The 12,497-nt window shown below is 49.7% G+C and overlaps 1 protein-coding gene across 1 annotated transcript; it reads right to left on the bottom strand.

The window, feature by feature from the left end:
* Positions 1-1,484: 1,484 nt before the first annotated feature.
* Positions 1,485-6,978, bottom strand: LOC144669517 (achaete-scute homolog 1-like). Its single transcript, XM_078531987.1, has 2 exons — positions 6,423-6,978; positions 1,485-1,836 (listed from the first exon to the last, which is right to left on the bottom strand). Exon 1 carries the CDS (start codon positions 6,901-6,903, stop codon positions 6,427-6,429), a length of 477 nt encoding a protein of 158 aa, XP_078388113.1. The 5' UTR covers positions 6,904-6,978; the 3' UTR covers positions 1,485-1,836; positions 6,423-6,426.
* Positions 6,979-12,497: the final 5,519 nt, after the last annotated feature.

The raw sequence follows: 12,497 nt of genomic DNA, 5'->3' as shown, positions 1-12,497 counted from the left end.
GTCCATGTGGTGTAGGTACACCCACTGTGCTGTTAGGGAGGGAGTTCCGGGATTTTGACCCAGTGACAGTGAAGGAACGGCCGATATATTTCCAAGTCAGGATGGTGAGTGGCTTGGAGGGGAGCTTCCAGGTGGTGGTCACTGTTGTAGTATATGCAGCAGCCAATTTGTGCACAGCAAGCTCCCACAAACAGCAATGTGATAATCACCAGGTTGGCTGTTTTACATTGGTCGGGGGAATAAATATTGGTTATGGAGCTCAGGAGAAATCTTCTTCGATCTGATACAAGCATCTAAGGAGGCAGACAGTACCTTGGTTTAATATCTCATCTGAAAGACAGCACCTCCGGCCGTCCGGTGCTCCCTTTTACTACACTGGGTGTGTCAGCCTTGATTTGTGTCCATGCCTCTGGAGTCATATTTGAACCTACAACCTGTTGTGTCTTACCCCCTGAGCCATGGCTGACAGTGGAAGATGCCCCAGGAAACTGGTAGCAAGGTGGTATGAGGGGACAGAATATTCAGTTGAGGTATTAAGTGGAGTAAAATGGTTAGGATAATGAAGATTCCATGGGGATATTTGAAGAAGAGCTGAGAGACGTCCTCGATCAGCACTGCCCAAAACACTGGTTGTGGAGTCTCATTGTGTAAAGAAATAGCTGCCACATTAATTCATTGTGGTCAGTGAATGGGAGGTGTTTTGGAACTTGGGAAGATGCTAACTAACTAACTGTAAATCCTTGCTTCGTGAACAGGTGTCTCAAGTGTTCTGTGCTCATGGGTTGTGTGTTTCTGTTGCCTTCAGGTGCAAGTGAGAAGACAGAGCAACAGTCTCCCAACAAATGGTCTCTCGAGGAGTTGACCTTGCCGATACGTGTGTCTTCCCAACACCCAGTGACTGTAAGACAAACCCCTTGGCGTTTCGAAGAAATGGTATGTATGCAATGTGACTGCCTCAGAGAGTGACATGCTGTTTGCATGGACAGTTGTCTACAATAGGAAGGGAGGAAGAGCCCCATAGTGGTTATCCATCTTGTAACCCTGGCAGAAGAGCCAGGAATACCCCAGCAAAGTGTCATTGGCCGTTGAGTCTCGAGGTGACGCTTTGTGGCCCTCAGATTTTTTTTTATTCTTTCATAGGACGTGGGCCTTGCTGGCAAGCCCAGCATTTGTTGCCCATCCCTAATTGCCCTTGAACTGAGTGGCTTACTAGGCCATTTCAGGGAGCTGTTAAGAGTCACCCACATTGCTGTGGGTCTGGAATCACATGTAGGCCAGACCAGGTAAGGACAACAGATTCCCTTCTCCAAAGGACATTAGTGAACCAGATGGGTTTTTACAACTGTCGATGATGGTTTCACGGCCACCATTACTGAGAATAGTTTTATATTCCAGATTCATTAATTGAATTTAAATTCCACCAGCTGCCGTGGTGGGATTTGGACCCATGTCCCCAAAGAATTGGCTTGGTCCTCGGGACCACTAGTCTAGCAACATTATCACTATGCCACCATCTCCCCAAATTACCAGAGTTTAGCCCCTTCCTGCTTATAAGGATTACTCCAGCCCGCCAAGTTACCTTAACTAAACTTCAACATTTACAGTATGTATAACATAAATAACATCCAATGCAACCTGGTAGCCCTGGAGAGGCGCAGGCTAATTGTGTCATTCACAGTTCCGAGATAGAAACCGTTTGAGATATCAAAGTCCCATTCTTTTCGATCACAGTCTCTGTGTAGAGGAGAGTTTTGTCAGCATGCAGAAAAAAATGGGGGAAAATAACAGGGCAGCCACTGCCCCTGAAGAAATCTTTGGACCAAATGACACAAACTCCTGCAAATAAAAAAAAAAGCATAAATTAGTTTGGTTTCGTTTCTCTTTACTCTCCCCACCATCTTCCCCCCCACAACCCCTCCCCGCTCCCACCACCCACCCACCCCAATCATGTCTAAATCCTCTCTCCCTCTTGTCCCCTAGAGCCTGACTCCTGTTGGGTTAAGCAGAAAGGGTTTCTTTGGCCTTCCTCATATTTGCATCGAAATTGTGGCCTAGGCCTCGCCCCGCCAACCCTCACCAACCCCACACTGCATCGATTGTTCAGCGTGTCAGAGAGGGTAGCGGTGAGAGGCTTCTCCGCTAGGCCTCTGTTACCATTTCCTCCATTTGTGCTGGGACCCTGGATGTGGGTGACTAACTTCCTATTTTCTTTACACTTTCCTGGGATGTGGGTGTCGCTGACAAGGCCAGAATTTGTTGCCCATCCTTAATTGCCCTTGAACTGAGTGGCTTGCTGGGGCCGTATCAGAGGGCAGTTAAGAGCCAACCATGTTGCTGCGGGTCAGGAGTCACACGTAGCCCAGACTGGGTAAGACTGGCAGATTTCCTTCCCTAAAGGACATTAATGAACCAGATGAATTTTACAACAATCAACAGCTTCACGATCGCCATTACTGAGACTAGTTTTCAATTCCAGATTTTATTTATTGAATTCAATTCTCAGTCCAGTGATGTTACCACAAAACCATCATCTCTCCTGAGGTAGGCATTTCAGAGTTTTGCAGAAGGATTGGATTGGGGACGATGGGTGGTGGCGTCCAGGGCCAAGGAGAGATGAGGGGCCTATGCAAGTACTCTCAGATGGCAGCCACTCACAGATCGTGCGCAGGTTGCTGACTGCATTTCATTTTGGGACTTCCTGATCTTTCTTTTAAGTCACATCATTCAGATCACCTCTTTCCACCTCATTGACATTGCCCAGCTTCATCCCTGCCTCAGCACATGCTGCTGAAACACTCATTCATTGTCTTCATCTCCAGGCTTGACCATTCCAACACACTCCTGGGTGTCTCTCACATCCTATCCTCCCTAAACTTGAGGTCACCCAAAACTCTGCTGCCCCTGCCTTAACTCATACCGATCCCCATTGCCTTATCATCCCCATGTTCACTAGTCTACACTGGCTGCTGGTCAAACAAGGCCATGATTTTAAAATTCTCATCCTTGTTTTCAAATTCCTCCATGGCCTCGCCCCTCCCTTTAATCACCCCCAACCCCACAACTTTCCAAGATCATTGGAGGGGGTGCAGAGGAGATTCACCAGGATGTTGCCTGGGATGAAACATTTAAGTTATGAAGAGAGGTTGGATAGACTTGGGTTGTTTTCGTTGGAGCAGAGAAGACTGAGGGACGACCTGATCGAGGTGTACAAGATTATGAGGGGCATGGACAGGGTGGATAGGGAGCAGCTGTTCCCCTTAGTTGAAGGGTCAGTCACAAGGGGACATAAGTTCAAGGTGAGGGGCAGGAGGTTTAGTGGGGATGTGAGGAAAAACTTTTTTACCCAGAGGGTGGTGACGGTCTGGAATGTGCTGCCTGGGAGGGTGGGGGAGGCGGGTTGCCTCACATCCTTTAAAAAGTACCTGGATGAGCACTTGGCACGTCATAACATTCAAGGCTATGGGCCAAGTGCCGGTAAATGGGATTAGGTAGGTAGGTCAGGTGTTTCTCACGTGTCGGTGCAGACTCGATGGGCCGAAGGGCCTCTTCTGCACTGTGCGATTCTGTGATTTCTGTGATCTCTACGCTCCTCCAATTCTGGCCTCTTGAGCCTCCCCACTTTAAATTGTTGCACCATTGGTGGCTGTGCCTTCAGCTGCCTGGGCCCCAAGTTCTGGAATATCCAACCTCCAACTCTCTGCCTCTCTACCTCAATCTCATCCTTTAAAATAATCCTTAAAACTTACCTCTTTGATCAAGTTTTTGGTCGCCTGTCACAATGTCTCCTTTTAGAATGGCTCCGTGTCAGATTTTTGCCTGTTAACACTCCTGTGAAGCACATCTTACTACTGAAGGTGCTACATGAATGCAAAGTTGTTGCTGCTTAATCGTGCTCTCAAGATCTTCCAGGTTCACTTGCACTGCTTGTGTTACCATGACAACTACACCCACCCATTCACAAGAATAGTTGTGTGAGTGTAAAAATGGAGAATATTTGCACTTGGCTTCAAGAAACTTGTCGGAGGTTCCTCAAAATCACAGGATAGAATTTTTCTAATTGATTGGCACCAATCCAAAGCCACAAACCAGCTCCTGGAATCCAAAACTAATGGATTTGAGTGGAATCCAGAATAGTGAGACTCCCAAGTGAATATTCCACCACAAGCCTGTTGATAGTTCCTTACAACCCTTGGCTTTTAACCTTTCAAAATAAACCCACATCCTGAACACATCACTGCGCTCATACATTGGCCAAGAGAGTTTGTATCAAAAGCGAGTTAGATGAGATACCTTGGGTACTTGACTCTCTGGTAGGTTTTAAGGATTATTTTAAAGGATGAGATTGAGGTTGAGAGGCAGAGAGTTGGAGGTTGGATATTCCAGAACTTGGGGCCCAGGCAGCTGAAGCCACGGCCACCAATGGTGCAACAATTTAAATTGTCGGGGGGCTCAAGAGGCTCACCGTCTTGAGGTTCAGCCATGCAGGGGAACTGTGAGCCCTATCGTACCCCTGACTGGGTTACAAACGGTGGAAGGAGTGGGAAAGGGGGGGTCGGATTACTTTAGGAGGCAATGGTAAGCAGTGCCAGTATGGAGCGCATAAATAACAGTCTGTTAAAAAGAGAGCAAGTCTCCAGATTCTGCCTCCGATTCTCCAAGCTGTCCGTGACTATTGGCTCCATCCCTACAGTGAGCACTGGATTGACAATCACTCCTAGCACCCCGAGGACCTGACCCAGTGCCTCTCCTGTCTACTGAACCCAGTCACAATGTGTAGGGGAACATAGGAGGCACTGGACAAGGAACAACAAAGATTTGTCTAGTTCACCTTTCACCTTCCTGGTAGTCACATGATACAATGATAAAAAATTACTGATTAATCACAGGAACCAATCTTTATCAATGAGTTTACAACAGACCCAGATATGGGTCCTCTCGCTCCGCTGCCAGCCTTGGCTCTCGATTCCCTCCTCAATTTAAATGCAAACTGCACCCCTTCCTCCCCATTCATATTTCCCTGCCCTTCATCCCCTTTGCCTTCCTCTGCCTCTCCAATTGCACATGGAGCTTAACTCATCCTGCACTAGTTCCAGCACGTGTATTTCAATCAAGCTACTGTTCCTGTGTAGACACTTAACGATCTGCTACTGAAAGTTCCTCTGTGCCTTTCGTAACACCAACGTTAACCCACGGTACAACACACATAGGAACTGACTGATGGGGTCAGTGTTCAGGGACAGTACTGGTCGTATATGTTTAACACGATGGTATCTAAACCACTGTCTAAACACTGTCCGGGACACTGGGGAAAGCTCCCCTGCTCTGCTTCCAACAGAGGGCATGGAATCTTTTACATCCACCTGAGATGGAACTTTGATTCGATGTCTTATCTGAAAGATGGCACTTCTAACATTGCAGCGCTCCATCCAATACGCTTTGTGTGAAGAAGTGCTTCCTGACATCAACCCCTGAACAGCCTGGCTCTAATTTTAAGGTTGTTTTCCCTGTTCTAGACTCTACCAGCGAAAATAGTTTCACTTTGCATTGTATTCAGCCTCTTAGCCTCGGGCGTCATTCGCGATAGCTTGTCCCCAACAGGGAACTCACAATCAGGTAGCCTGGGTCAGGGAGAGAGACCAAAAAGCCTGAATCTTTGGCCTACCTCCCCTCACAGGAGCAGCTCCTCTTTTGGAAGGTCAGACGTTTATTTGTCATGCTTAGCAACAAAATGCGTCCAAGTCAAAACTTAACACACCTACTGCCTCCGATTCTAACTCACTCTTCCAAAGGACAACAAAGTTATGGACATCCCCAGTCTTCCCTTATCCAGCAGATCACCACAGGCTATTTTCTGTGTTAGCTGCGGCCTGGTGAGTAGCACTCTCACCTCTGAGTCAGAAAGTTTAAGGCCCAACTCCTGAGACTTGAGCTCAGGTTCCAGGCTGTCACTCCCAGGGCAGTACTTGGGGAGCACCACACTACCAGAAGTCTCAGCTTTAATGAGAACCCAGCTGCGTCTCGGGCTGATGTAAAAGAGCAAACAGCGCTACTTCAACAAAGAGCAGGTGAGTTCTCCCCCGGTGTCCTGGTCAATATTTATCCCTCAACCAACGTCATTAAAACAGATTACCTGTCATTATTACGTTGCTGTTTGTGGGAGCTTGCTGTGTGCAAATTGGCTGCTGCATTTGTGACCACATTTCAAAATGTGTTTCATTGGCTGTAAGGCACTTTGAAAAATCACAAAGTTGTGAAAGACGCTATATAAATGCAAGTTCTTTCTGATCAAAATTTCCTTGTTAATCACATCCCTCTTCTAGCCCCTACAGCCTTTAGAGAGAGACCTAGAGTAATGAGTCTATACCCTGCATCTCTTTACAGAAGAAGCTGTGGTAGGAGGGTGTTATTGAGATGGAGCTCACCTGGTCACTCAATCACCAGCCAGTCCTTGTAAGCCACGAATTCCTGCTCAGAGTAGATGGAGTCGTGAGAGGCATCCTCGGATGAGTAAGAAGAGAGGGGGGAGTCGGAGAGGGGGGAGTCGGAGACGGATCCTCTGCCTGTCGCTGAGTTGGGGCACAGCTGGGAGTCCCCTGAGCTCTGTTCCTTCAGCAGGACCTCCAGCATCTGGATGTACTCTACCGCTGACCGCAGGGTGTCCACTTTGCTCATCCTCTTGCCCGGCCCACGCTGGGGCACGTGCCGCTGCAGGTTGGCGAAACCCAGGTTGACCAGCCGGACCCGGTTCCTCTCCCGCTCGTTTCGCCGCAAGCTGGTGGTGGACAGCCCGCCGGGAGCCTGGCATTGCTGTCGCCGGGGCGGCGGGCTGACCCTCCTCTTCCGGCCACCCGAGGTGTCCGTCTCCAGTGCCAGGGTGACACACTGCACGTGCGGGACCTCCATGCCTTGTGGTGCCTCAGATATGCCGCACTGCCGGCAGCGGGATCCTGGCTGTGCGCTGTGCCACGCAGCCCAGCTCTTCCTGGAGTGAGAGAGCTGGTTTGTCGACTGGATCCACACCCTCCGATCAGCCAGTCCTGACCTGCCCGTCCCATTCAGCTTTCTCTCACGCTCCCTTTTGCTCTCTCCAAACTCTGTCAGTCACAACTCACTTCATCAGAAACTTCCTCTTTCCAGTCACAAGCCTGTTGTTAACCCTCGCCTTGCCTGCATTCCCTCCACCTATAATTGTCAGCCGTAGTTCAACTGGAAATGCTCTCGTCTTTGAGTCAGAAGGTCACGGGCTCAAGTCTTAGAGTCATTATGGCGCAGAGGAGGCCATTCGGCTCCTTAAGTCTGTGCTGGATCTCTGTAGAGCAACCTAGTCAGTCCCATTCCCTGGCTCTGTTCCCATAGCCCTTCAAGTTTATTTCTCTCAAGTGCCCATCCAATTTCCAATGAAATCATCGATCGTCTCTGCCTCCACCACCCTTGCGGGCAGCTCCACTCCAGAGACACGAACATAAGATTCAGACTGACTTCCAGTGCTGCACTGTTGAAGGTGCCATCTTTCAGGTGAGACATCAAGCTGAGCTCCCCTCTGTCCTCTCAGGTAGGTGTAGATCTTAACAGCTGCCGGGGAGCGCTCCCGGGGTTCCTGGCCAGTATTCATCCCTCAACCAACATCAGTTCTGTTTGTGGGAGCTTGCTGTGCTGTGGTTACACTATATAAATGCAAGGAGCTCTTTTATAGTTGATGTGGCATTGGAACATGCACACATGCCACAACCAACAATGTGAAGCAAGGAAGGTTTCACAAGCTGATTAACAATCTGACAGGAACACCTTTCCCTAGGATCAGGCCTATCTTTAGCCTGGCTGATAGCGGGGTTAATCCTAAACACTGGGAGGGATTTACGGGGTCCCACAACCCCGGATGATTAGGAGGAAGAGAGTCACCCACAAGTATCCTAATGGATATCGACCCAGAGTCCAGAGCCTGGAGTAGGGTTCAAACCAGGATTCCTTAGCTCCAGGCCAGGAATGTTTTTAGAGAGTCAGAGGTTTGCTCTTCCTTAACTCCAGTGATTTGGGTTCATGTGCAATTCAGATGGACAGAGTAACACTCCTCACTGTTTAACGGAAATGCGTTTAGACTCTATTTCTTCATCTCCGTACTTAAAATGAGATCAGACATAAGAAGGATCAAGGCCTCTCTCTGATGCACATCATCTGGGTCCTAATTTAGATGATTCTGAACTTGGCTCCAAGAGCTGCCCATTATAATTATAATTAATTTGTCAAACCAAACAGAGGGTTGCTATTGTGGGAGATCAAAGCGATATGTTAACTGAGGTTGTGGTTAACTCAAGGTGTTGAGACACATCCTCAGTCTTTAAATTGTTTTGTTACTTGCTGATTTCGAAGAAGCAGACGTGTTTACTGACCGGGCATTCAAAGTGGTTCATTTGAGCGATGGGAAATTGTTAAGAATCTTCTCGGACACACAAGTTACTCCCTAGTTTGTCAGAGGGGTATTGAATCCAGTCTAGCCCTCACATAGCGTATCTATTCAGCTGTGGCTCAATCTTGCCTGTGAGTCAGAAAGTTGTGGACTGAAGCCTCACTGCAAAGTGATGAAAACCAGGCTGAGGTCCAGTGTGGCACTAAGGGTGCACTGCACTGACGGAGACGCTGCCTTTCAGATGAGATGTCAAAGAGGTCGCCACATTATAGGAAGGATGTGATTGCACTGGAGGGGGTGCAGAGGAGATTCACCAGGATGTTGCCTGGGATGAAACGTTTAAGTTATGAAGAGAGGTTGGATAGACTTGGGTTGTTTTTGGTTGGAGCAGAGAAGACTGAGGGGCGACCTGATCGAGGTGTACAAGATTATGAGGGGCATGGGCAGGGTGGATAGGGAGCAGCTGTTCCTCTTAGTTGAAGGGTCAGTCACGAGGGGGCATAAGTTCAAGGTGAGGGGCAGGAGGTTTAGGGGGGATGTGAGGAAAAACTTTTGTACCCAGAGGGTGGCGACGGTCTGGAATGCGCTGCCTGGGAGGGTGGTGGAGGCGGGTTGCCTCACATCCTTTAAAAAGTACCTGGATGAGCACTTGGCACGTCATAACATTCAAGGCTATGAGCCAAGTGCTGGTAAATGGGATTAGGTCGGTAGGTCAGGTGTTTCTCACGTGTCGGTGCAGACTCAATGGGCCGAAGGGCCTCTTCTGCACTCTGTGATTCTGGGAGAGGCCCCATCTGCCCTCTCAGGGTAAAGGTAAAGGATTCCATGGCACTATTTCGAAGAAGAGCAGGGAAGCTCTCCCAGGCTCCCTGGCCAATATTTATCCCTCAACCAACATCACTAAACGCAGGTGACCATGTCATTTTTCACATTGCCATTTGCGGGATCCTGCTGTGCGCAGCTCGGTTAGCACAGTTCTTACAGTACCATGGTCATTACACTTCAAGAGTACTTCATTGGCTGTCAAGTGGTTTGGGATGCCCTTAGGCCATGAAAGGTGCTATAGAAATGCAAGTTCTATCTTTTCTCATGTAGATTTAAATAGTTGGTGTGGTTTGTTCAGTTGTGTGTGTTTGTATGTCACCCATTAAGATTACAAACAAATTTCATCCTCGGGTGATAGATCTAATGGAAGGCTCAATTTCAGCTTCCTTCCACAACACAAAATCTTACAGTTAATAAAAAAAACTTTGGGCGGAATTTTCTGTGCCCGCTGGCGTCAGGCGTCATGGCGGGCGTGCGTGGACAATATGGCGGGAAGGCCAAAAATCTGTTTCACGACATCTTGAAACTAGTTTGCAAACGTCCGCTCTGCCCGTCAATGGTGGGCCATGTTCCCTGCCGCCACAAATCGGGAACTTGGTTGTAACGTATCTGCACGTTGTTCTGACCACAGCCGGTGTTAATTGCTGCGCAAACCAAACCCCAGAGGGAAACTTGGCTTATGGGCCATACCTTTTTTTTAGTATTCTGAAAATGAGAAGAAGACATACTGGTCTCAGCAGCAAGAAGTACAGTAACACTTTTGGGATTTTAAAAATTAAAAATAAAAGTTTTATTAACAAGAATAAGATAAAACTTAAGCACACAAGATTACAGTTAAAAATTAGTCTTACAAAACATTCCACAAAAAGACTCCCTACTTGGTCTGATCCACAACTAAACACCTTCCAGGCAACACTCCCTTATAGATGTTTAACTATAAACATCCAGTAATATTACCCAAGGCAAACTGCTGTAGCTTTAATAAAGGCATAGCACATGACCTCTAACTCTCTTCCACTCTTCTGTGGAAAACCAAAGCTTCAGAACAAGACTGCTTGTTGCTGCCCAAGACTTTTCTGGCTTGACTGGATGGCTGATCAGAAGTGAAGTGCACTTGGTGAGCTGCACTTCACTCGGGACTTTGAGGCTTGTTTGCCCACCTTGCTTCGGGCAGCACTAGCGGCCATCAGCGCCAGGCTTCACAGGCAGCACCACATCAGTTTCAAGGGGGCTCATGAGCAGGTCTCTACTTATGAGACCAACCGTAAGGCGGAGGTGGCTTTTCAATGGCTGTAGAGCTATGGCTTGCTTGGCAAAGGGGGAGAAGTAGCCTCAGGCAAGAGAAGAGGCTGCAGGGCTAGGGCATTACTGCGGAAGGGAGGTATCCCAGGGTGTGTGTGGGAACACATGTTGATCTGTGCAAGAGGGTGAGGGCTGAGGAGGCAGTTTCCAGAGGAAATGAGGCAAGAAAGAGATGTGAGGGTGTGCGTGAGAGAGCGAGTGGTGATGTCCCTCGAGCTGGCAGTGAGTGAGATGCCAGTGAATGTGTGACGGGCTTGTGAGTGTGTGAGTTTAGAGCGATGAGATGGTTGCCTTACCCTGGCTGCATGGACGAGATCATTCATCCTCTATCTGCACTGGATGGTGAACCTCTTTTGTGCAGCGTTGGCACTGACCACCCCTGCCACCGCCTCCCAAGCTGGAGTGGTGATATTGATGGACCTCCTGCGGCCAGAGTGGGGGCAGAAGACACCCCAGGGATGCGTCACTGAATCGGGGTGGGGGTGGGGGGCACAGTCTTCTTGCCTTTCGAGGCAATGTCCTCTGTGCAGCAGTCCCGGGCCGGAGGTACTGAGTGGTGCGTGCACGGCTACACTTTAAATATGGTGCCCAGCAAGAGGAAGCGGTGAGGTGATGGCGTGGCGGGCGAATCGGAGGCTGCCCACCAGCGAAATGATGTGTTTCCCAGGAATGCACGATTAATGAGGCGGGATTGGGATGATACGGCGCAAAATCTCGCCATTGCGGCCAGAGGGTAAAACGTCCTTTTTCCCCGCCCGCTGCTGCACTTAATACAATTCTGGGACGATTCCATCTCTAGTGTTTAAAAACTAAAGAGATCTTCTCGTTACCTCTGAAGATGCACAGAAACTACAACAACAAAATGGGCTTCAAGCCCGACCAATCCCAGTTAGTGTTTGCCCTTCACGTGAGCAATAATCCTAATTTCATCCACCTGCCCAGCTCCCGTTTCCTTTCATTTTTCAGTTTTCAAAATCATGAGAGGTCGGGACAGAGTAGACGGGGAGAAATCGTTCCCATTGGTGGAAGGATTTAAGAACCAGAGGGCACTGATTTTTAAGGTGTCCGGCAAAAATGGCTCCTTTGAACGGCAGCGCCATCAGGGAGGCGGTGGCTGCTGGCGGAACAACACCCGCCTGAGGCCCAGGGCCCAGATTACAGGCGTGCGATGCCGGGAGAGGGGGGAGAGATAAAGTCACTGAATTAGTCATCCACAGGCCTAGGCTATTGCCCTGGGGGTCATGGGTTCAAATCCCCACAGTAGCTGACAGAACTTAAATTCAATTAATAAACCTGGGATATGAAGCTAGTCTCAGTAACGATGACAAGTGACCTTGATCATTTTGTCTCACTATTAAAAGAACATAAAGAGAAAATTCACCTGGTGTGGAGTGGGAAGGGGGAGTGGGGGTGGGGAGGGAGTGGGAGTGGGGGAGGGGGAGGGAGTGGGAGTGGGGGTGAGGGTGGGAGTGGAAGGGGGTGGGTGTGGGTGGGGGTGGGAGTGGGAGGGAGTGGGGGTGAGAGTGGGGCTGGGGAGGGAGTGGGGGTGAGAGTGGGGCTGGGGTGAGAGTGGGGCTGGGGAGGGAGTGGGGGTGGGGAGGGAGTGGGAGTAGGGGTCGGGGTGGGAGTGGGATTGGGGGTGGGGAGGGGGGTTGGGGGTGGGAGTGGGAGTGGGGAGGGGAGGGGGGTTGGGGGTGGGAGTGGGAGTGGGGAGGGGAAGGGGAGGGCGCGGGTAGAGGGAGGGGGGGTGGGGCGAGGGGGAGGGGGTGAGGCGGGAGCGGGGGCGGGGAGGGAGGAGAACCTGCTCCTGGGCCTGGTCAAGGTAGCCGTCAATAGGTCCAGGCAGCGGGCGGTCAAGGGGATGATCTGCCCGACTGTCTTCCCCTCTACCACGGCTATGATCATGGCCGGGTGGCCCTGGAGAGTGAGCACGTGGTGTCGACCAGTACACTCCGCGATCGGTGCT

Source organism: Cetorhinus maximus, chromosome 29 (genome assembly GCF_964194155.1).
Source record: "Cetorhinus maximus chromosome 29, sCetMax3.hap1.1, whole genome shotgun sequence".
NCBI lineage: Eukaryota > Metazoa > Chordata > Chondrichthyes > Lamniformes > Cetorhinidae > Cetorhinus > Cetorhinus maximus.
Note: the sequence above shows the minus strand (reverse complement) of the source record. Positions and strands in the feature narration are given on the sequence as shown.